Source organism: Perca flavescens, chromosome 19 (genome assembly GCF_004354835.1).
Source record: "Perca flavescens isolate YP-PL-M2 chromosome 19, PFLA_1.0, whole genome shotgun sequence".
Lineage (NCBI taxonomy): Eukaryota > Metazoa > Chordata > Actinopteri > Perciformes > Percidae > Perca > Perca flavescens.
In genome coordinates this window covers 23425685-23449483 of record NC_041349.1, presented here as the reverse complement: position 1 = coordinate 23449483, position 23799 = coordinate 23425685, and the positions used below count along the sequence as shown (strand labels likewise).

At 41.1% G+C, this 23799-nt stretch overlaps 1 protein-coding gene across 2 annotated transcripts in view; it reads left to right on the top strand.

Annotated features, from left to right (window-relative positions):
- Nucleotides 1-23799, top strand: part of pcxb (pyruvate carboxylase b) — a 327945-nt gene that overhangs the window by 87592 nt on the left and 216554 nt on the right. For both annotated transcript variants that reach the window (XM_028606107.1, XM_028606108.1), the window contains exon 11: nt 11238-11400. In XM_028606107.1, the coding sequence (XP_028461908.1) occupies nt 11238-11400 (163 nt within the window). The remainder of the gene's footprint in view (nt 1-11237; nt 11401-23799) is intronic.

The following is a 23799-nucleotide window of genomic DNA, read 5'->3' as shown; positions in this document are numbered from 1 at the left end:
CCCCACCCCTCTCTCTTCATCCCTTCCCCCCCCATTTTCCCTCCATCTCCAACCATGTTCTGTTTGCATCTGCGTATCAAACAGGCAGCGTAGTTTTTTGGCTGCCAGCTAAATTGATGTCAAAATGCCATCCTCATGCCACAATGATTTAAATTTCTTATTTCCTCGCCTCTCTTATCTCTCCCATTCGTCTCCATTTCTCACCTCCCATTGCCAGGCTTCCTCTTCCTTTTCTTCTGTTTGCTGTCTAAAACCATCTAATATAATTCATACAAAACAACATTGGTGACTCAATGCGTTCCTCCTCTCCGCCACTCTCTGCTCACCTTTTGCTTCATCTTCGTTTGTTTTTCTTTCATATTCTCTCGGTCCATTTACCCATCTTTGTCTTTTCCATCTGTCCTTCACTCTTTCCTCCATCTCCCTTTGTCCTCTTATTTCTCTCTGTGGGCCTCTTTTTCTTCCAGGTCCCATTCTTCCATTTCTCCCTCTTGATTTCTACTGTTGTCTTTGTTTGTGTTTGTCCATTCTTCCTATTCCCTCTCTATTTTTTTACATTTCTATTCCTGCAGGCCACACTTGGAAGCAATTGGCTATATTTCCAGTTATTTATTTAGAGTTTGACTGTGTGTGTGTGGGGTGTATATGTATGCTCACATTTAGTAGACAAGAGTCTGCATTAGTTTTACTGAAATGAGAAATACGTTTCTGCTTTGCTCTTTACCACTAGCCCCGGAGCCATCTTGAAAAAGTGTATTTACCAGAGACCTGTTTTGTGTGAACATAAACAAAACGCACGCACACACGCACGCACGCAAATTAAGTTATAAAATCGAGTGTTCACTTCAAAAGGAGTACATATTTTGCATTTCGAGGCCACATATGGGAGGTGGGGAGGGGGAGCTGGAGACAATGGAAGATATAAAGGACAGGAGGGAGAAGTGAGGAGAAGCAATGCAAGGAAAGGGGTATTTAGGAGAGGACGAGAGTGAAATGAAAAAGCAACAGAGGGGAATAGGATATTATTTATAATACTTTTAATTTACTGGTTCTTTGTGCTTCTCTCTCACTCTCTTGCTCAGACTTTCCATATTTTCCTGCAGTGTTATCTGTGCTTGGCTCTCACTTTCTTCTGCAATACACCCACCTTCCTCTCTCCCTTCCTTTCTCTCCCTCCCATCCCCCCATTCCCCCCATTCACCTTTTTTTTTTTTTTTTTTTTTTTTTCTTGCGTCTGCCATATTAAAATTGTTTGACATTTTGGGGAATAGGCTTATTCGCTTTCTTGCTCAGAGTTGAATAAGAAGATTGATACCTCTCCCATATCTGTCCATTCAATATGAAATTGCAGCCGGTTAGCTTAACTTTGCATAAAGACTGGAAACTGGGAGATCGTAAGCCTAATTTTGTCCAAAGGTAACAAAATCCACCTACCAGTACAGCTGAAGCTCATTTATTAACATTATAGACCTCATTTAGAGCGCCAAGCTAGCCTTTTCTCCCTGTTGCCAGTCTTTATGCTAACCTACAGTAGGCTACTGTCTCCTAGCTGTTGCTATGTTCTTTATGCTAACTTGCAGTAGGCTAAAGTCTCCTAGCTGTTGCGGTGTTCTTTATGCTAACCTAGGCTAACATCTTCTAGCTGTTGCTATATTCCACTTAAAACATGAGTGATATAAATCTGTCTCACCAAGACAGCATTTAAATGTAAGTCCCTTAATGTTAAACGCTTTCTCACTTTGACCCCCCCCTAAAATCCTCTTAGAGATGAACCAGCTTTCTGCAGTCTCACCTCTTCTCCTCCTCTCTTCACTTCCTTATTTCCTTCCAGCCTTACTCTGAGTCATTGTTTCTTCCTCACTCCCTCGCTCCATTCTCAGTTCATCCTAGCTTTATCCCTCTTGTCCCACTCTCTTATTTATCAGTCTTATTCTTCCATCCTTCCTTCCCACTCCCAACCTAACTCCCCCTCTGTGCATTCCACCTTTGCTTCCTCCTATCGCCCCTTCATTCCTTTTGTCCTTTAGAGCAATGCCAAATCCAGTCTTTTCCACGCTCCCACTTTTCCCACTCTGCTCTCTTTGGGTTTTGGCATCCAGCTGTTTTAAAAAAAAAAAAAAAAAAAAAATGTATCCTCCTCCACAGCTCCTACTTCCTCGGCTTCCCACTCTCTTGCATTGAGTTGGGGATCTATAACTGTCATCTTGTCTCCTTTTTATGTATTTCTCAATCTCCTCCATTTTTGTGGATCTCAAGAGTGCAGTAACATTTACTTTACCACCCTGCCTGTTTGTCATATTTTCTTGAATATTTCTACATCTCGTATGGCCACAACAACTGCCTTCCGGTCCTCACTATACCATACTTTCTCTCCCTCTTTCCTTTTTAGTTCTGGGCATGCAGCCACCGTCTTCTCCTTTGTTAACGAGCTCTGAGTGAAACGACTGAAAATGATATGCAATTAGTACTCTGCCTTCATAATCTTGCTGTGTGTGCGTATGCACATGTGACAGATTGAGACGCTGTGTGTGTGTGTGTGTGTGTGTGTGTGTGTGTGTGTGTGTGTGTGTGTGTGTGTGTGTGTGTGTGTGTGTCTGTGTGTCTGTGTGTCTGTGTGTGTGCTGAAGGTCAACGTATGGACTAGACTTATAGGACTTGTGTGTGTGTCCCCTCAGGTTCTAGTGAGTATTAGGCTAATGTATTTTCCATGTACTGTGATAATGTAGGGACGTGTCCAGTCAGTAAGGGCAGATATTGGGAATGCTTTCTTAGGTATTTGTGTATGCATATATGTATATACATTTTAATGAACATAGGGAATGGAAAGGAAATCATAATTTTGTGTGGGCAGGTGCTCAACCCCGTCATAGGTCAGTACATTATACATCCTCCGCTCTGATCTCCTCAACCCTGGCAATCTAACCCCCTGCATAACTCAGGGCAGACAAGATAATTCATTTTAATAGAATTACATTTTAATGAAACCTTCATTGCACTCTTGACTCTGGAGATGACCTGCAGTGATATTGCGATGATCCCCTTTTAAAGGGGAATTTAAATGATTGAATGCTTTGAATTGCATATACGCCGTTTTGTCATATGAAAGCATTCTGCCTGTTTTGATTGGCATATATTAGCACTAATTAAAACATTTTTTGCAAGAAATTATACATGTTGGTTAATTGCAATTGTTAAGTGGGTTGGACAAGCTAGGCTAGCAGCATTGCAAATTGTAATACTGAAGTTAAACTGATTACTTGTCATATACAAGGCTCAGTTTCTTTGTCAAGCATACTTAAAATATGAAAGGATCTTTCTAAAGCCAGTGATTGGTTTGTCCAGCCTGGCCTACTGTAGAAACATGGCAGTGCAACAAGGGGGGCTCAGTGGAAGAGGACTCCATATGTAGATTTGAAGGGCTCATTCTAAGCTAACGAAAAACACAACAAATCTTAGTTTCAGGTGATTATACACTAATGTAAACATTATTGTGAATATTGTATTCCATTTCTGCCAAAAGATCCCCCTAAATCCTACACACTGCTCCTTTTTAAACCAGTGGTTCCAAAAGTAGATGCTGCGAGCCATTGGGTGCCAAGCCAGTTTCCATTTTATACAGTATTAAACCTATCAAGGCAAAAGAAACAATCAATACATATTCATCACCATATTAAAAGCCCCACTAATAATGCAGTTACGGTTGGGAACAGCTAATACTTGTTGTCATAGTCACACAAAATGAATGATTCATGACGTGTAACAATGAGATGTTAAAGTCCCCTAAATCATGTTGATGTCATCATGTGCTGCAACAAAATGCTCGGTCAGGTTTGAGGGTGTTAGACTGTTAAGACTTGCTGCAGCTCAGATAAAAGATTAGCATCAGAGGATAAACAATATGTGCATGGCATTGACCTGGACTTCAGATGAAAAGATTTTCTTCGTCTTTGAAGCTACTTGGAGGAAAACCTGTTAAGTTCAATCAGAGTTTAGACTTTTGCCAGGACCGTGATATGTTGCTTTGACTAGGTTTCCTTTAAAGTGGTGCTTTAGTGCAAGTGTTGAATGGATTGTTTTTTTCCCACCAGGGACTTGAAAACATATGACCAACTGAAGACCGACTTTGACGTTTAAACATTTTCTTTTAAATATTTTATTTAAATTGCCACAAGAAAATGTGCGTTCAGCAGCCATATACCTATGGGAATGTAGCCAATGCTGTGTTGTAAATAATTTGGGCCTCCATGTGGTTATGCGGTCTAATACGTGCATCTCTTAGCGGGTTGGTGATTTCATCACAGAGCAAATTGATGATATTTACACACATACAGTGGGGGAAATAAGTATTTGACCCCTTGCTGATTTTGCAGGTTTGCCCACTTACAAAGAATGCAAAAATCTACAATTTTAATCATATGTACATTCTAACAGTGAAAGACAGAATCCCAAAGAAAATTCCAGAAAATCACATCATATGAATTTATTAAAATTGATAACCATCTGATGAGGAAAAACAAGTATTTGACCCCCTGGACAAACACCATGTTAATATTTTGTAGAAAAGCCATTATTGGCCAGCACAGATGTCAAACGGTTTTTATAGTTGGTGACAAGGTTTGTGCACATTTCGGCAGGGATGTTGGCCCACCTCCCTGCAGACAGCCTCCAAATCATTCAGGTTCCGAGGTTGTCGCCTGGCAACTCAATTTTAAGCTCCCTCAAAGATTTTCAATCGGATTCAGGTCTGGAGACTGGCTAGGCCACTCCAGAACCTTGATGTGCTTCTTCTTCAGCCACTCTTTTGTTGCTTTGGCGGTGTGCTTAGGGTCGTTGTCGTGCTGAAACACCCATCCTCGACCCATCTTCAGCTCTCTCACTGAGGGAAGGAGATGTCGGTCCAGAATTCCACGATACATGGCCCCGTCCATCCTCCCCTCAATACGATGGAGTTGTCCCGTCCCCTTGGCTGAAAAGCACCCCCAAAGCATGATGTTGCCACCACCATGCTTGACGGTGGGGATGGTGTTCTTTGGGTTGTACTCGGTGTTCTTTGCCCTCCAAACACGACGAGTTGAGTTGAGGCCAAAAAGTTCTATTTTGGTCTCATCTGACCACATCACCTTCTTCCAGGCCTCTTCTGAGTCGTCCAGGTGGTGAATGGCGAACTTCATGCGGGCCTGTACATGTTTCTTCTTGAGCAGGGGGACCTTGCGTGCGCTGCAGGATTTCAATCCATGACGGCGTAGTGTGTTACCAACCGTTTCTTTTGTAACTGTGGTCCCAGCTGCCTTCAGTTGATTCATCAGTTCCCCCCTTGTGGTTTTGGGATGATTCCTCACCGTTCGCATGATCAGGGACACCCCACGAGGCAAGATCTTGTGTGGAGGCCCAGACCGAGGGAGGTTGGCGGTGGTGTGGTGCTTCTTCCATTTCCTGATAACTGCACCGACAGTTGATCTTTTCTCTCCAAGTTGCTTTCCGATTCTCTTGTAGCCCATCCCAGCCTTGTGCAGATCAACAATCTTGTCCCTGATGTCCGTAGAAAGCTCTTTCGTCTTGCCCATGGTAGTGATGTTGGATGCTGGTTGTTTGGGTGTTCACAGGTGTCTTTTATACAGGTAACGAGGTGAGGCAGGTATATTTGATGTAGATAATTGGTTCGGATTGGGGCTGTGTCTTAAAGAAAGACTAACTGGCTTGTAGGAGCCAGAATACTTGCTGTTTGTCCAGGGGGTCAAATACTTGTTTTTCCTCATCAGATGGTTATCAATTTTAATAAATTCATATGTGATTTTCTGGAATTTTCTTTGGGATTCTGTCTTTCACTGTTAGAATGTACATATGATTAAAATTGTAGATTTTTGCATTCTTTGTAAGTGGGCAAACCTGCAAAATCAGCAAGGGGTCAAATACTTATTTCCCCCACTGTATTGGAAGCCTTCAGCAAGGTTGTTGCACACAGGAGGACCAAATGCAAAATGGCTGTGAGGTAGAGGCACTGACAGAATTTCAAAGATTAGATTCAGTGACTAGACATGTTCTATAACACTTGTGGAGGTTTCCATTTTTCTTTTGAATTGTCAGAGATCAAATATAAACTTGGCAGCTATTCAGAAGCACTAAGAAAGGCAGAGGCAAACGGTCAGAGATGCTAGGCAGGGAAGTAGACATGCAATATTAGGCTTGGCATTTTAAAACATTTATGCATGCCTTAGCATGATCGGAAATGAATTACAAAGGCAAGGAATGGACACAATATTAGTATAGTCTGGCGTTTTTGGGCTCTTTGTTTTTTTTTTTTTTTTTTTTTTAGAAAATGCAAAATGGAGGTTTGGATAGATGTGTAGCTAGATGGTATAAACGTACAAATATATATTTTCATAATTCAGAAGAAAGGGAAAGGCAAACATTCACAAACAATGTATCTTAAATGACACTTAATTGTTAATATATTTGCTGACAAAAAACAAAGCCAAGACAATGTTTGTTTCCGTGACATCTTATTTCTTGCTCCTAGCATACCAGAAAAAGGGGTCTCGAGTTTCCACTTTGTTCAATTTGGCTTGCTGTAATGTGATTATTCACTAATTTGGGAACGATGCACTACTTAACCTCTGTCACCTGAAATGACAAAGGCCTAAAGGCAGGTGCTGCATTACATTATAGTAATTGTAATATTGAGGCCCTGTTCTGTAGAGGGGGGCTGATTCAAAATCTAGTTTTAAGACCTTATTATTTCAGTTAATATTGTGCTAACATGCATGTAAGCAGAGCAAATTTCTGTTTAATCAAATTTTCTAACAACTCATTGACTCAAAGCAAACTGTGGGCCAGGTAGCGTTGCAGCTCAGGAGTACTTCTTGGTTGCTGGGGCTCTAGGCAAAATATAATTAAAGTGCCATGTGTAGTCTCCTGTGTGCGCCGTGCTTGATGGGTACCTACATGACAGGGTACATGCACAATATGGAGAGAGTTGGAAGAAGTCTAACTCTACGATTAGATTTGTGAATAAGCAGGTGGAACAACTTGAGTTCAAATTACTTTTGGTCATGGTCAATAGAAAATGTCTCAAATCAAATGAATCTGGGATTAAAGCTACTCTTTTCACTAAATGTTAGTCCTTGTGTCCCTTTCTCCTAGTCCATTGTATGGAAAATAATTATATTTCTCAGACTTTTTGTGCACAGGGCACATTTATTGATCATTAAATTACAACAAAATGAAAAATATTCTAATAATTTCTCAGGCATAACATACATCTGTATAAGATCCGTGTAACGAGAAATGCAAGTAAACTTTAGTTTGAAGTTTTTGGTATCGTATATCTGTCTTATCGTCATTACTTTTACTTTCTGGGAAATTGGAACTAACAGCGTTATAATTTATGAGTGTGCGTAAGAGCTCCAAACAAATAACTTCAATAAAATATTGGTTTGCCTCCAATCAAATAAAACTGCTTCTCACTTCACTTTCATAATTTCCATTTGATTAATTCCTTTCTGAGTTTTGCCCTACCTCTAAATCCTGTTGACAATAGTTTACTTTAATAATTGTGCGCACACCATTGATTTTTCAATTTCAACTTATTTTATTAGCATGGCATGTAATTTCATCCGTGTTGCCAAAGCATACAGGAAACTATTGAATAATGAAAAGAAAGCTATTGTAGTCAAAATACAATCAAGTGATTTAAGATTAGAATTATGAGCAGTAAAGTAACATTATATTTCTTGTGTACTCTTGCAGCTTATGTTTTGTACATGAGGATGATTTATTCATGTCAGAAGCTTACATACATATACAACCGGCATATGCCATCAAGGACAAATAGATGTAGGTTGAGTGGTTATTAGTCTGTCTTGCCTTGTGACAGCAAACCTCCCCTACCAGAGGAGGACATAATGCTTAGTAATGTTTAGGATACATGAAGGAAATTCAGCGTTTGGGTGGCAGTTATTATAGATGTGTTCTTTGGATGGTTTCCATGGTTTTATATGGTGACAACATCCATTTGAAATGCCTGTTCTCTTACGTGGTAATGTATTTGGAAGTACACACACGCGCACACACACACAGACTGATGCCGATATTTCCCGACCCTGCCTCTGTACAGATGTTTCAGGTCAATCCTCCTCATGGTCTTTGGTTAATCCTCTGTGTTCTCTAACATAGAGTTGTGCCAACTGTTACAGCAGCATTTATTGTCATCACACTTGTACTGAGAGTGTGCATGTGCTGTAGTGCATTTCCCAACTCCTACTTTCGCTGAAGGCATATCACCCTCATCCTCTTCCTGTGTAGCTCGGCTTTTTTGTGGAACTTGCTAATGATACGAGGGACTTTTATTCTGTAACTGGCTGCACTAAGGGACAGATGTTGCTGTGGGCTCGTTAATTTGTCTGAGTCAAATTTGTATACAATGAATGCTATGCAAGCGTCTTTATTCAATCAGTGTTGCCTTATGTTTTCAAAGTAGAAGAATTGTGTAGTAAAGTAGTGAGTAAAAAAAGAACTAGGCCAAACTTAATTTATATATAATGAATATAAAAAAGTCCATACTTGGATGCCAAGTGTTTGACTCTGGACTCTGAAATCTTTAGTTGGTCCTGTTAATACTAAAGGATATTAATATTAAAGGAATTCCATCTCTGTGAAACTGGATCCATTATTATGCTACCTCATAAGTTAATGTTTTTCAAATTTGGATACTTGGTGTTTTAAGGGCTTTTTGTTCTTATGTACCCTCACTTTTCATGAATATACAAATACTCTTAAGAAGTGACAGAACAAATTTATAGGCAAGAAAATACTTTTACCATATTTCAACATTACCAAAAGTCACAAAATCAGTCTGCCACCTCAGCACCACGGAACAGTGCCATGGATTTATCACTCCACAGCACAGTTAGGCTACTGCTATTCCAGTACTCTAAGCCCATAGATTCTAACTTTCACAAACAGATAAAGGATCAATGAGTCAGGCTGACTAGACTTTGAACTAAACAACCACTCTGCCCCTGCACACTCTCTGCTACAGGGGATGGAGAGGGGGGGACTGCATGTTAACAAGGGGCGTGCATTTTTGGTCTGTTGCTAACAAGGTTGGATGGATACTCTCCCCCTCATATCGCCTACTGGCTGTAGCCCCGGGGAGCTGACCATGTGTTGGAGCCAACAAAGACTAGTAACTAATCGGAGTCTGGAAACAAATTGGTATCCTGATTAAAAGATGAAGTACTGGGGAACTGAGAATCATTTCCATAAGTGCCGTTTGGGGCACCGCTCATAAAGTGACTCATTTCCTCTCGTCCTTTTTATGATTTAAGGATGCGAGCGGAGCTGTGTAATTTCAAAAATACGAACCTATTCATGAAAGTGTAATAAAAACCGTACGTTATTGCATGTCCAAGTTATCAAGATTGGATCTGCTTATTCCACCAACACATTTCACGCCAGGCTGATGCATAATTGTCCTTCTGTTTGGCCAGAATGGGGATACCAGCTAATTGAGACATTAAGGAGACGGAAGCCAAGACGGTGTCCAAAATCCGAGCGTGTTTGCTAATGCGCGTGCCTTCTGTTTCTCATTCACTCTTCAAGGTGGCGAGGCTTCCCAGTTGTCAGTGTGTTTTATGTTTGGCAGCGTATTGTGCGCAGGGACACAGCCATTTAAGAATTACATGTCCCCCACCCTCTGTGTTCGTCCACTGCATTTAAAATGTGTCCAGACAACAACGATGACAAAATACTTTTATACATTTTGGCTGTACTTTAGACTGTGCAAGGTCATGAAGCTTAACCCAGCAAGTCTCATTTGAGCTTTACATTTAAATAAATGCATACAGATGAGCCAAAATTGATGTTAAGGGTTACAACTCATGGAAATGGAGAAAATAACTTCTCTCTGTCCCTCTCACATTTCAGTTCTTTCTAATATTGGGTAATTGCTGAATTAAAATTTGCATAATGTAACTCTTCTTGGTGAGTGTGTGTTCCTGGGCAAAATCTGTGACAAATGTACTGTACATTAAACAGCGTCTATGTTAGAGTTGGTGTTTCTGAACAACGGCATTTCTTCAACTAAAACATGATTTATTTATTTTTGTCTTGCCTATATTTTTTTCTTTAATAAAGTTGAATAAAACAACCAACAACACTTCTCAGTTTTCAGCCAGGTTTTTGCAGATAACACTTTTTACATTGCAGTGTAATGCTTTCCAGTTAGTTATAATGAACCATTATTGCAGAACTTATCAGTATACCACACAATCGGAGGTTTACTTGTTTTAGCTGTTTGCGTTAGTCCCAGACCTGCTTGAGGCTGGGATTTACAATGAAACGTCTTGTATGCCATTTGTTCATGTAAGCCAAGACTTGCAGTGTAACTTAAACACACGTTACTTTTTTAAGAGCAAAAAACACTGGTCTAGTTGCCTTTGACTTAATGACTTGACTAAATGTCCTAGAACCTGTTTGAGTATCTCTGTAGCACACCTACTGATCGCTAAGAAACAAAAGTTATGTTCCTAATTTTTTAGTTGTTTTCACATGTAAAGCTATTTTCCGTGTCCTGCTTGCTTCCCCAGGGGCCATTGTTTCAACACCATCAAATTATATCTAAAGTTTAAAAGAGAGTTTTCCGCGCTTCTGCAAACCACAACAATCCGCCGCAACCAGGGCAGGACAAGTCAGTGTAGAGTAAAAAGATCGCCAATTTTTTTTAATGTGCATAACAGCGACTAACGTTTCGATGAAGGACTCTGATGAAGATGTAACCTTACATTGAAACTAGGTCACTGTTAAGCACCTTAATAAAAATAAAAAAAACTATAAATTAAGAAGACATCTGTGTTGCACCGATGATCTTTTTACTCTATATCTAAAGTTTCTTTTTTGTTTACCTACTTTGTTTATGCTATTAAGAAGCATCCATGAGGGATTGTTTTCTTGTCACATATCACAGATTCATTTAATCAAATGAGAAGTGCTGGGTAGAAAATCGTTACATCCACTGCCGATCCACACACTCCCCATTCTGATCGAAGGCCAAGGATAGCTAAAGATGTTTATATTGAATAAATGGCCTCACTGGTCTTTAAAACCTTGGTATAAGCAGAACATGTTCTCCACAGTGACATCAAGGGGAATTAAGGGCTATTCACACAATGTTCAGTGATTGAATCAATCTATTCACCTCATTGCCTCTCTCTCTCTCTCTCTCTCTCTCTCTCTCTCAGTGTGGACCTGGTGCATGCCCAGCTGCGTGTGTGTGAGGGCCGCAGCCTGCCAGAACTGGGCCTCAGACAAGACAAGATCAGGGTCAACGGCTGTGCGATTCAGTGCAGAGTGACGACCGAAGACCCGTCCAGAGGCTTCCAGCCAGACACCGGAAGGATTGAGGTAGGGTTCATCTCAAAATGACTTTTGGCCTCTGCTGTACATCAAGGAGACCACATGTGGACAAAGAGTAGACACATCACTTTCAGAGTCTGGAGAAAGTCTGCAAGTTGAGATGATTCGGTGAAAATGTATGCTTGCTTCAAAATAGTTAATTGATGGGGCGGCAGAAACTTTTAGACAATTTTATTTTTTTATATTGCCGTGTCATGCCAAACATGTAACCCATCCTTCTTGGGATTACATGTCACTACATGTCAAACACACAAGAATGTGACTGTGCATAGCTGATAGTGAGCACATATGCAACACAGAGAAGAAGAAAACATAAAAAATAACATCAGCCACATAATTTGAAGTAACGTGTTTAAGTGCAAACTTTTAAAGAATCCACTTCGGATTTTATCTAACTAAAATGGAAGGAGTGTGTCCGTCTTTCGATTTTCTCGACAACTGTTCAGTCAGTCGGTAACACACTTGGCAGGTGTATTGCTGTTGACCTACAGCAAGGAAGTGCAGTATCGACTGCGAGCTCTTGAGGTCTACGTGACATATATATTGTGTGTTATGTAGACACTATGTAGTGTATTGAGAGGGGACCCCTATTCACTGATACCGCCAGACGTCATGCTGGGTACAGCTCATTTCTCAGCTCTCCGTCACTAGTTACGGTACATTTAAGATCAGATGAAGACCGAGAGCCCGCAGATGTTACATAGTTGCAAACTCAAACATTTCAAGCATCAGCGATGCAACTTTCAGAACGAACCCTTTTGTTAATGGAAATAGCCTGGTCTGAAATAGATAGCTGTTATCAGATGACTTATCTACTTTAGCATTGCTAGGAGATGCAACTATGTCATGGCGACTGTATTGCTCAGGACCAAAGGAAGTGTCAAGCAATAACCGAGGCCGAGCAATCGGCCCGTTCAAACTGTACTACTGCACTAGTCTTACTAAACAACACGGTTTGTGTTTTACAGTAAAAAAACAACAACATAGAAAAAAATTCTCAAACTCGGCGTCTATATCACAGAGACGATGCATTGAACACATTCTTGCCGCATTCTTCTTCTACACTGAGATACTGTCGAGTTTCAGCAGTGAGTGGTAAAATGCCAGATCCCAACTGGGCACATTAAGCTCTTTGCTTCCAAGATTAATTATGCAACATAAGTCTTTCTTCTTGGAAAAATGTAGGCAGTTTAAGTTGAGTACATACACATGGCTTGCAAAGCAACATGGCAACATGTATGCTCTGTGCAGCATTGCATCCGCTTTCGAGAGCTGGCTTTTGTATAGTGGTCCATCAAGTGCACATACCAGCAAATGAGAGCAATGAACTTAAACGCCGTAAAGAGCTCCAAGTGGGTTGTTGATTCTCAGCAGGGTTCATAGCACTATGATGTCTTTCACATCATAAAATGTCGTTTTATTCAGTGTTTATGTCAAAAAATATCAGATAATGGAGCTTTATGGTAATGTGAGAGATAATAGAATGTTATGAAAGTGTGTGTGTGTGAACGTGTGCTTACAGTCACAGCTGCAGAGATGAACCAGCACTTGAATCATACAGTAGGTCTGTCACATGATGATCTATATAGTTAAGCGTTCAGCACTGCAATTATAAACATCCATTGCCATATGAGGTCTGTGAGTGGGATGACATGATTTCCCTGTGTGCATGTGTGTTTCTGCATGATTGAATAAGTGTTCATCTGGATCTCCATGTGCATTTAGTTGTATTTTATTTTTGAGAGTGTGTGCCTTTGTGTGAGCTGACCAGTTATCTTTGAGAGTGTTCACACATGAGAAGACAGAAATGTTTCTATATGAGCGCTCTGTGTATCCATCCACAGGCACACATCCTGTATATCTACACACCATATATGCCATTTCTCATCGCGTCTCCATGAATCTCTCTCTCTCGCTGATGAGGTCTGATCCCTGGATGCTTTTTGCTGTCAGGTCCTTTTGCCCTTCATCCTAGACTGTGCACCCACCCCCACTTTTTTGCTTTTTTCCCTCCCTATCACCCTTCTGCTTGCTGATTCTTTTTTATAGTTTTTTTCCGGCCTTAACTGTGTCAAAATGCTTGACAAATACCATAATGAAATGGTAAGGAAAGCCAGTTTGAATCGATAAAAATGGCACACTAGTTCCAACAAGGTTTAATAGGAACAAAACGGTACTTTATCAGAATGAAAACAAATCAAACCATGTGTGTCAACAGATAATGTTTAGAGGTAATGGTGCCTTTGACCTTAGCAGAACACAGTGCTTAAAAAGCCTTGGGTGCTCAATGGTTATGGCTGTAGCCTAGACTCTGCTAATTGTGGAAAACTGCTGCTAATAGTGAAATTAGGGGTGGGGGTGGGTGGGTGGTTGTTTTTAATTCACTCACAGTTTATGTGGCTCAATGATCAGACTAAATGTTCCATTTTAACATTAACCTAGATAAATCATCACATTCAGATAAAACATTTATCTGACAATTTGGCTTTTTGAGCTGTCTCTAAATCAGCAGCTTACATTTCAGACTCTCACCGGATTTGAGGACGCAGGCCCAAAATATATATTATAAGCTATTTAGAGAACATCCCCCATTATGTGGCATTCTCACTGTGAAAATAGCTGCTTGCACTGTATAGTGCTTTTCAAAAACAAATTGCCATGGAATAGCCAGTGACCTTTCCACATTTCAAAGACTTTCTGCTTTGTTTCCACCCCTCCGCCCCCCCATATTTTCTCTTTTCAGCTTCCCCTGCAATACTCGATACTTCCCTCCCACTTACCACTCATCTTAAAATAATGTAAATTTTTTTCCCCTCGTACTTATCCTTGTCTGCTTCAAGTGCTGCTTTCCCCCCCTTTTCCACCCAGTCCCATCCCATCTCACTCTCCTTTATCTCATCCATCTGTCTGTTCCCCATCTCTCTCCCCCACCTACCTCTTTTTCTCCGCCTTCCTCCACCATTTAACCACGCAGTCAGTGCTGTAGTCTATGTGATACGCAGGTTTATGCAGTATACCCACTAAAAAATCTCCAGGATTTCCATATACCCACTTAAAAATGTGCAATGATACGTAACAACATAGTTTTGTGACAGTACTTTCACTTCAGATATTTCTATTCACAAATACGGGTCGAGTAATGTGACAGCAAACTAAACTAACACTGCAGAACATTCAGAGATACTTTTTCTCATCTTTCATCAGCGTGTGTGTGTGTGTGTGTGTGTGTGTGTGTGTGTGTGTGTGTGTGTGTGTGTGTGTGTGTGTGTGTGTGTGTGTGTGTGTGTGTGTGTGTGTGTATCGACCGGGCACAAATGATCCGCCTACACTAACCCCAGAATCCTCCCTTCACCGCACATTTAAGACAAATATAAGTAGCCTATTTTATTTTGTCCTCGTTGCTTTGGGGTCAACTTTTGTGATCCAGGCTTAGGGGGCTTTCACATCAGGCACCTAACTGCTTTATATTATGTTTTTGATATATTTTGAATGTCATCTGTGTTTTCCTTCTCATAAATAAAGGTATTCCCACCATGAATTGCTGCATAAAAATGTATCAGAATATAGAAAATGAATTCTTTATAACGGCATGCGCGCGTGCATATGATCAAAATATTACCCAAGGGCCGTGACAAGGTCAGCCGCTGAGCGACTCACTGGAAGATGGCAGGCAGGAGGGTGAGGAAGTTGTCACGCTACCGGCTTTTGGTCAACTTGGGTAATTCACTTTGACTAGTGGAGTTCTGTACCCTTTGCATATTCGATACGGATACCCCATTGCAGGACTCTCCAATTTCAGAAGCACATGGGCGAACAGCAGAGTTTAAGGGATGTTGCCGTGGCGTCAAACTGTTAGCTCAGACGAGAAGTGTTGATAGCGCTGTTGAAAATGCTGTCACTTGCTCAGTGTGTTCAACTCTGTGAAAGAGCTGCTGCATGTCAACAGGAGAGGAGAGGGGTCATACACTGAAGTGGAAAGGCTACTTGTTCCATTAAACACAAACATCAGCTCTCCTGTACAGAGCACGAGAGTGTCAAATGCTTTTCAGTCTTCATGAAGAAACAAGGAAGACCATAGAACAGAAGGAGAGCTAGTGCAATGGGGTGTTAGGGTTTAAAATAGGAGAGGAAGAGAAAATGGATAGAAATGGAAGAGCTCAATGAATCAGGACGAGTCGGGAGAAACATGTTTTTAATACAGCTGTATGAGACAGTAGACTGATGGGTGTTTGTGAACAAAACGGAAGCAAAGATCCAACAGGTTGAATAAGTAATGGCTCCATCCTTGCATCTCTTTGACTTCATTTTCTCTGCTGGGCTGAGAATAGATAAAGGGAACAGGGATATGAGAGCTTTTTACCTTGTTCTCTTATCGTCTTTTAATGGAGCTCTCAGACAGGTGAAGGATAAAGACGAGAAGAGAGATGGGAGAGCAACAGAAGTAAACAAGAGAGGCTAGATTGTGTGCGCTGAGAGAAGTAGAGCAGCATTAAAAAGAACCATTACTTGGCTTTTATTCAAAGGTCTGACCCACAATTGCGTTGTTGTGCCCCATGCTGTTGCACTGTGTCTGTACGACTGTTTGGTGGTGTTCATTGCACTGCAGACGGTTTTCTATTTTGGGACAACTAAGTGTTTTTCAGTCAGATCCCACTCTCTATTAATCTAACATGTAGGTGCTTAAAGCTGCTTGGTTTGAGTACTGTCCAGTTACTGAATCCTAATGTAATGTCCACCTACTGTAATCTTTGTTTTAAGGCTTTTGACAGTATTGCACGGTCTTCATCAGCAATTTGCTTGGTTGTTGTGCAACTCTCAACGGGGATTTCCACTGGTCGCGTAACTGCCGCGGACCGGCTCCGCTGCGTGCCGGCTACGTGCTCCGCCGTCCGTCAATACCCACCGGGTCCGGATTTGTTGCGGAACGGCTGCGGCCGTGACTGACAGCTGTAGTCACGAGGACCCACAAGTTCTCGCGAATTCACGTAGAATAGAACCACAAAACCAACAACAGTTTGTTTCCATTCAGAGGACTAGAGGGGAAACGACTCTGTGCTGTGTTTTCAAGGTGTAGTGCAGGGAAATATGATTCGTATATATATATATATATATATATAAAAAAGAAATCCGTACAGGAAAGAAAATCTCCAGCTTTCACAGAGCTCGCACCTCCACTTTAACACTGTGTACACAGCTTTGCATGCTTTTGAATTAATAGATACCAGAACTCATTTATTATCATTGAGGCTGAATAATGGACTGTAAGGCCACAATCAGCCAGACAACAGCACCGCATTTTGGCAGAAAAAGCATCCCCTCATTCATTTAAAGGAAGCTACAACACTGGCACAGCGGGGGTGCCAACACGGAGAACAGAGTTGTTAAATCCTTTCCCATATTTATAAATCACTGTGCAGTGTTTGCCATCTTATAGGCTGGTAATTGTATTATTACTCATCCCCGTTTCCTGCCTCTCATCTTCTCACCAGTACCTGAACGCACCCGTTGCACGCCCCCGTCTCCGGTGGGAACCCCCAATGAGCTAGTGCCCCTTGTGGCTGACAGATCTATCTACCGAAGAATAATGGATATGCTGGATTGTATCAAACTGTATAATAAAAACTGTCCCCAAGAACAACCATAGGCACAGCAAAAAAAAAAAAAAAAATATATATATATTTATACACACACACACCATAATGTATTCTAAATTTTTGACTCATCAAAGTAGCCCCCTTTGGCAGACTTAACAGCTGAACACACTCGTGGCATTCTTTCTACAATGGAAATCAAATATTCTACACGAAGTTCTTCCCAACTCTGTTGCCGAAGTTCCCATAAATGTGCGGCACTTGTAGGTTGCTTTGCTTTCACTTTTCTGTCCAGTTCATCCCAAACCAGCTCAATGGGGTTTAAGTCTGGTGACTGTCCTGGCTACTCCATGTTTTTAAGCTTACCATCTTGTTCTTTTTTCCTAAGGTAGTTCTGGCATAGCTTGGACTTATGTTTTGGGTCATTATCTTGCTGTAGGATGAACCCCTGACCAACTAGGCGCATACCAGAGGGTACTGCACGGCGCTGCAAAATGCTGTGGTAGCCGTTTTGGTTCCGGGTGCCTTTCACTCTGTACAAATCACCGACCCTGGATCAAGCAAAACAGCCCCAACCATCACGCTTCCTCCTCCATGTTTGACAGTTGATGTCACACACTGAGGAAGCATCCTTTCGCCTACTTGACGGCGTACAAAAGTCCTGCGTGATGAACCGAAGATTTCAAATTTTGATTAATCAGTCCATAACACCTTCTTCCAGTCTTTAGTAGTCCATTGACGATGTTTCTTGGCCCAGGCAAGCCTCTTTTTCTTATTCTGACATCTTAGCAATGGCTTTCTTGCTGCAACTCAACCTATCAAACCTGCAGCTCGAGGTCTTCTCTTTACAGTTCAAACTGAGACTTGCTTATTACGACCACTATTAAGCTGTGCTTGAAGCTGTTGTCCTGTGAGCTGCCTATCACACAAGCTGTTGACTCTCAGAAACTTGTCTTCTGATTCTGTTGTGGCTTTGGGTCTGCCAGACCTCTTCCTGTCAGAGTTTCCCCCAGTTTTCTCCTTTTGATGGTGAAGAATGCTGTTCTCACTGACACCTTGACTTTCTTCGCAATTTCTCTGTAAGACCAACATTCTTAAGTGTTATGATGGTCTGTCTCTCTTCCATTGTTAACTGCCTTTTTCCCGCCATGTTTATAGCAACACACTACTTTCTGCAGTACAATACTGTTCAAATAATGCTCACGAGGGTATGGTACCACGGTGTGTTCCAACAATACTTTTATACAAACAGAGGGGGTTGTAAGTAATCCAGACAGTTGGTGCTATACCAATTCCCACAGGTGTTGAAATACCTATGGGAATTGGTAGCACCAACTTTCAAAGCTTGATCAACCTCCATTGCTGCAGAACAGCTTTACATTGTTTACCTATTTCTTTCTATTTCTTGTTCCCTGAAAAAGGCCTTTTTGTAAAATACTGAAATGTACATTATTCTTCAGTTTTGGGTAACCTTACTTTTTTTTTTAACCTTAGGCAGTTCACCACTTGCCTTTGTACCATTTCAAGTTATTCATTGGACTTAAACTGCTAAAATTTAAATAAAAAACAAAAAAAATTGAGGGGTTCTAAAACTTTTGACCAGTAGTGTATATAAAATGGATGGATGGATGGATAGATGGATAGATATGTGTATATGATTTCTTTAGACTTTGGAATTACATTTAAAACATTAAATGTTAAATTAAAAATGCATACAAATTAGAATAAATGATCCATGATTATACTGTATAAATATGAATCTAGCTTAATGTAATCCCGAGAAGTATGAAGGGAGCGTAGCTTTTATTTGCCAGCTCTGTGTGTGAAAGCTTGCTGGTGCTCTGGGAGCAAACTACCATCTGGGAAAACACTGGAGGAAGATTTGCACATGGTGTAATCATATTAGAATATCTCAACTAATTAGTGACTAGTACTGTTTTATGTCACAACCGCTAGGAAGGAAAAAGCCTATACTTATTGCTTTCACATGTGGGGCAACATACATGTTTAGGTGAGAATAACTCAGAGAGAGAAGGGGTACACAGGGGAAATAAGGTGTGAAGCGAGAGATGGGGGGGTGATGGAGGGGGAGACGAGGATGAAGAGTGACGGATGTCATAGCGCGCGGGCAGCCCTGTCGACAGAATGACAGGGAGGCATGGACTGCGTGCTTTGGGAACAAGCAAGCAGGGTGGGAAGGAGAGGTGGGGAGTATTTAAGCTTGCACCTTGACATTTAGTATTTTAATCTATTTCTCCTTAGCAGGCACTCATCACATTCAGTGTATCCACCAACCTTTTGCCACATAGGCTCTGTGATCAGTTTAGCTTGGTTGAGATGTGAAGCTGATTCCATGAAGCACGAGTGGAAAAGCCTTTATTCCCATTAGTGGATAAGTGGATGATGATGACAATTTACCAAAAGCCCAAAACCATGTTGCTCATAAAATGGAGGGAAACACAACTTTGTTGTACACTGCAGGGGAATACAGAAGGGGGGCGAAAATCTGATGTTTCTTCATACTGAACAGAAGTGAAAGGGTGAATGAAGAGGGCTTGCGTGTTTATTTGTCTCTGTCTGGTATCTGATAGCATCAACAAGGGAGCAGCGATCACACTTGTCTTTCGGATCTATCCATCAGTCACTTTTCACAGATATCTCCATTTATCTGTAGCGAATCACTCCATCATGGCTGATCATTTCACCCATCTTCTGTGCTTCTCTTTCTTCCTATCCATCCTACCAAACCTCTTTCCTAATTTCTCATGTTTTATTACCTTATTATCCAATTTGTCTCTCCCTCCATCCACTCGTCCATCCACTCATGTCCTCTTAACCTTTCTCCCATCAGCTTAGCCTCTTTAAACATTCCCACCATATCTCCTTTCCTTATTTTTTCTCTTTTGCCCTCTTTCTCTCCCCTCCGTCCCACCTTCTCTGTCTCCACAAAAAGACAGCTAGTAATAAGGCCAAATCCTGCTGTTCCTCTCTCCTCCGTGTTCCTATTATCCACCTCCTCCTGATACTAAGCACCCCATTGCACTTCTTCCTTTCCCTCTTCCCCACTTTGCCTTTTCTCTGTCCTTCCTTCCTGCTGTCATGTGCTTTTCAGTGGACTTTTTTTTTCTTCTTCTTTTTTTTAAAATCCAAAGCTACCCATGTAGCTCTAGAGGAATTGAAACCCTTACCCTGGCAGTATTTGAAGCCTTCGGGGAGCTACAAGACCTCGCTCTTTCATCCTCTTTCATTCCTTACCGGTCTGAATTTGAATATCAGAAAAGGATTTAACTGGCATCCTATAAATCGGTTGTCTCTTCTCCTCATTGTGTCAACCAGCATTACTCACATCTGTCTCTCTTTCTACCAGTCCACCCCAACATGCAGCCTCCTCTTGTTTGTTTCTTTTATTGGAACACATTTGCATTCGTCACTCAAATGTATTAATAATGAGTCTTACAATGCCGCTGTGTGTGCGTATGGTTATGCTTGTCTGTTTTCTTTGTGCGTGACTGTACGCCCCATCCTCCAAAGAACAATTTCCAGTTCCAAAATAGGTTGAGTGCTAATTAGAGGAAGTGTGTTAGTCTTGCGTCCCACATCATCATAAACTTCTCCATATGCTCACCATAAACATCCCACAGCCGTCGTCGGTCCGCCCCAGTTCGACAGTGTCATGATTTGTCGCCATTATCATTCGTTTTCTTCATTGCCGTAAACAAAGAAGTCGGTCGCCTATGTATTGTGCCCGTTAAGTTTGAATTTCTGTGTCACAAAAAGAATACAAATCAAAGCATCTAAATGAATTACTCCCGCATATTTTAGCTAGGATTTTTTGATGCGGTTGAAGCGATGGTGATGCATGGCCACTGAAACTGTCCAATTAAAGGCAACAATAATTTCTTTTTTTCTTTCACTCTGTCTGAATCAACTGAACCGAACTACAGGTGTGAAAGCGTGTGAAAACTTGTGACTGGTGACAAATACACAAAATCTAGAGAGCCCCAGGGACACGCACACTGTTCACATACCGCCTTGTTAACTAGTAACACCCAGGAACCTTGACTGGGTGTGTGAACACCAGAAACACACACACATGCAGGAGGGCAAACCTCCAGCACTGCAGCTACAGACACACACGCAGTTGTACAGGGTGTCATTTCCAAAGAAACCACCTTTGACCATGAGGGGTCATGCGTGGAGACTGGAGCACCATCAACGTGAACTGACTATCTCCTGCAGAGTGTGTGCACACGTGTGTGTCTCCAGAGTGTGCGTTAGGCTGGCTCTGTGTGACAGAGAATGAACCTGTCACTATATGCGTCCTTTTTCAGGACTGTGTGTGCGCATAACCATCCTGGTGTCTTTTTCACATAATCTCTGGTCAGATCAATGTGTCCCGCTTCCCTCTGCCACTCATCGCCATGGTAATTATAGACCCAAATTAGCTCAGTATTTTACGGAGTGACATTTCTATTTCTCCCTTTCCTCCATTAGCACACCTACCACTCAGTTCTCTGCTCATGCATTTGGTAGTATTGTCCAATTACTGTCTCACTTTCTTTTCCCCCACTCCGCCTCTCTGATGCCTCTCATCCATCCTCTCTCTCTCTCTCTCTCTCTCTCTCTCTCTCTCTCTCTCTCTCTCTCTCTCTCTCTCTCTCCTGTGTCGTCTTATCATTTGTAATTTCATTTATCAAAATAGCCTGACAAAAATCATTACTAATAATATATGACCTGCACAGAAACCATTACTAATAATATAATCAGAAACATTTTAATCAGATATTTGACAATTGAAAGTGCTGAGGAATGTTTTTTTGTTTTAAATTAAGTTAATGTGGGTCAATACAGCGGGACTAGTTTTTCGTCCTGTTCCTGCAACTCATCCAGGAGAATCGAATGTGCTGGACGCTAAAATCTGTCGTCATTCATAGGGCGTTTCCCAATCTGTGTTCTTCTATTGACTTATGTTCTTGTGTCCCAGTGAAACGTCATTTCGTGTTGCCAAAGTACTGTCCCAATTCACAAGTTCGCATTTCGCCAAGAACAGTTAAAATTCCCGGATGCATTCTTGACACGCCCATTTACCGAGGATACATCGGTTGGTAACTTGTATGAACTTCGCAGCACCTGTATCCCAACATTCATTTCGGCATTCAATGATGGTTGGATTCATTGGTTGGATCTCCAGTACATAGACAGCCCAAAAACGGGACAATTTTAACAATTTTCGCCATCTTATTCATCACTAAATTCACTTCTGAGAACATTTTAGGCGAGAAATGAAAGGTTTAGATTTCAAATACAGGCAGTCTTGCGAAAATCTTTGCCGAATTGACAATTTGCTCCAAAGTTTTCGGAGTTTTTGGAGCTCCATAAAATGACGCGGCCGCCAGCTTGCGCCTGCCGGGGCCGCTTGCTCGGCGCTCGGACAGTCACTCGGAGATCCCGCTGTAAGACGGAGGTCTTTAAGACCGGTCCCGTAAATAAGAGGCTTTTATTTCGCCGTTTCGGATCGTTTGTGTAAATATCACAACACATGTGGTTAACTGTCTTTTCGGAGTTAAACTCAACAAACACACACACACACACACACACACACACACACACACACACACACACACACACACACACACACACACACACACACACAGAGCAGCAGGCAGAGGAGAGATATACCATAGATAGACTGTATATTATTAGTCTATGAGATACACCCGTTTCTTTTCGGGAGACTTGTTTAAATTATGCCATATGCTATAGCCTACATTATATTTTGTAGTTAGTTCATATTTTTGGTGTATTTGTTTTCTGATTTATTAGAAGTTGAGTTTCAGTCTTTATGATAAATGAACAGTTGTACATAAAGTGGTAACATGCTATGACATGTTATGTAGACTAAAGGGGAGACACCAACCTTTATAATTTGAATAGCTAATTTCCATCTCCCTGGGCATATACAGTGTACTACAATAATATAGAAATGATGATTCCACATAACACTAATAGGAACACATAGGACACACCAGTGCATATGCCTATTTATTTGTTTAATTTAAACTGACTTAAATTTATATGCTAATAATAGGGATTGCGTTCCACTCTTTTGAATAGGTAAGGGGTGTTTGAGCTAAACCATAAACAATAAAATTAAAAGCTCATTTAGTTTTATTTTTCAATATTATTGCAATAGTTGTAGCATTATGAGGTTTTCTTGTCCAGAGATTGTTTTAATACATAGTGGTTATATTGTTGTGGTTTTTATTTCTAGCTGGTATTTTGGAGCCTTGCAGGTAGCCTCTGTGCTGGGAGTGTTGAGCAATAACAGGAAGAACGCATCGTCTCAAACTGTTAACAGCCTTTTCTGTGCTTGTAAAATTGCGAGTTAATTTTTTTCCAAGAACAACCAGTAAGAATGTTCTCCCCAAGAACACAAGTCCGTAGTTTGCATTCTTGGTATTGAGAAACACCCATAGACAGATTGGGGTGAAACGTGCATGAGCGCACTCCGAAAGGCCCTGTCACACTCTCAATTTTCAGATGAACTGCTCCTGGTTCCAGTTGTCGTAAAGGAAAATGCTAAAACCATTACAGGCAATGAATGCGATTGATTTTTTTTGGGATCATTTCTGTTACTCAGTCTTTAGTCACTTAGAATAATATAGATCTCTGATATAGATATCCTTCCAGTTATGAGAGTAGCAATGATTACCTGAATAATTGAGAGAAGTTAAATAATTCCTGTAGAGAAATTGGTCTGTTGCAACAGGAATAGTAAGGGTATACATCTCATGGA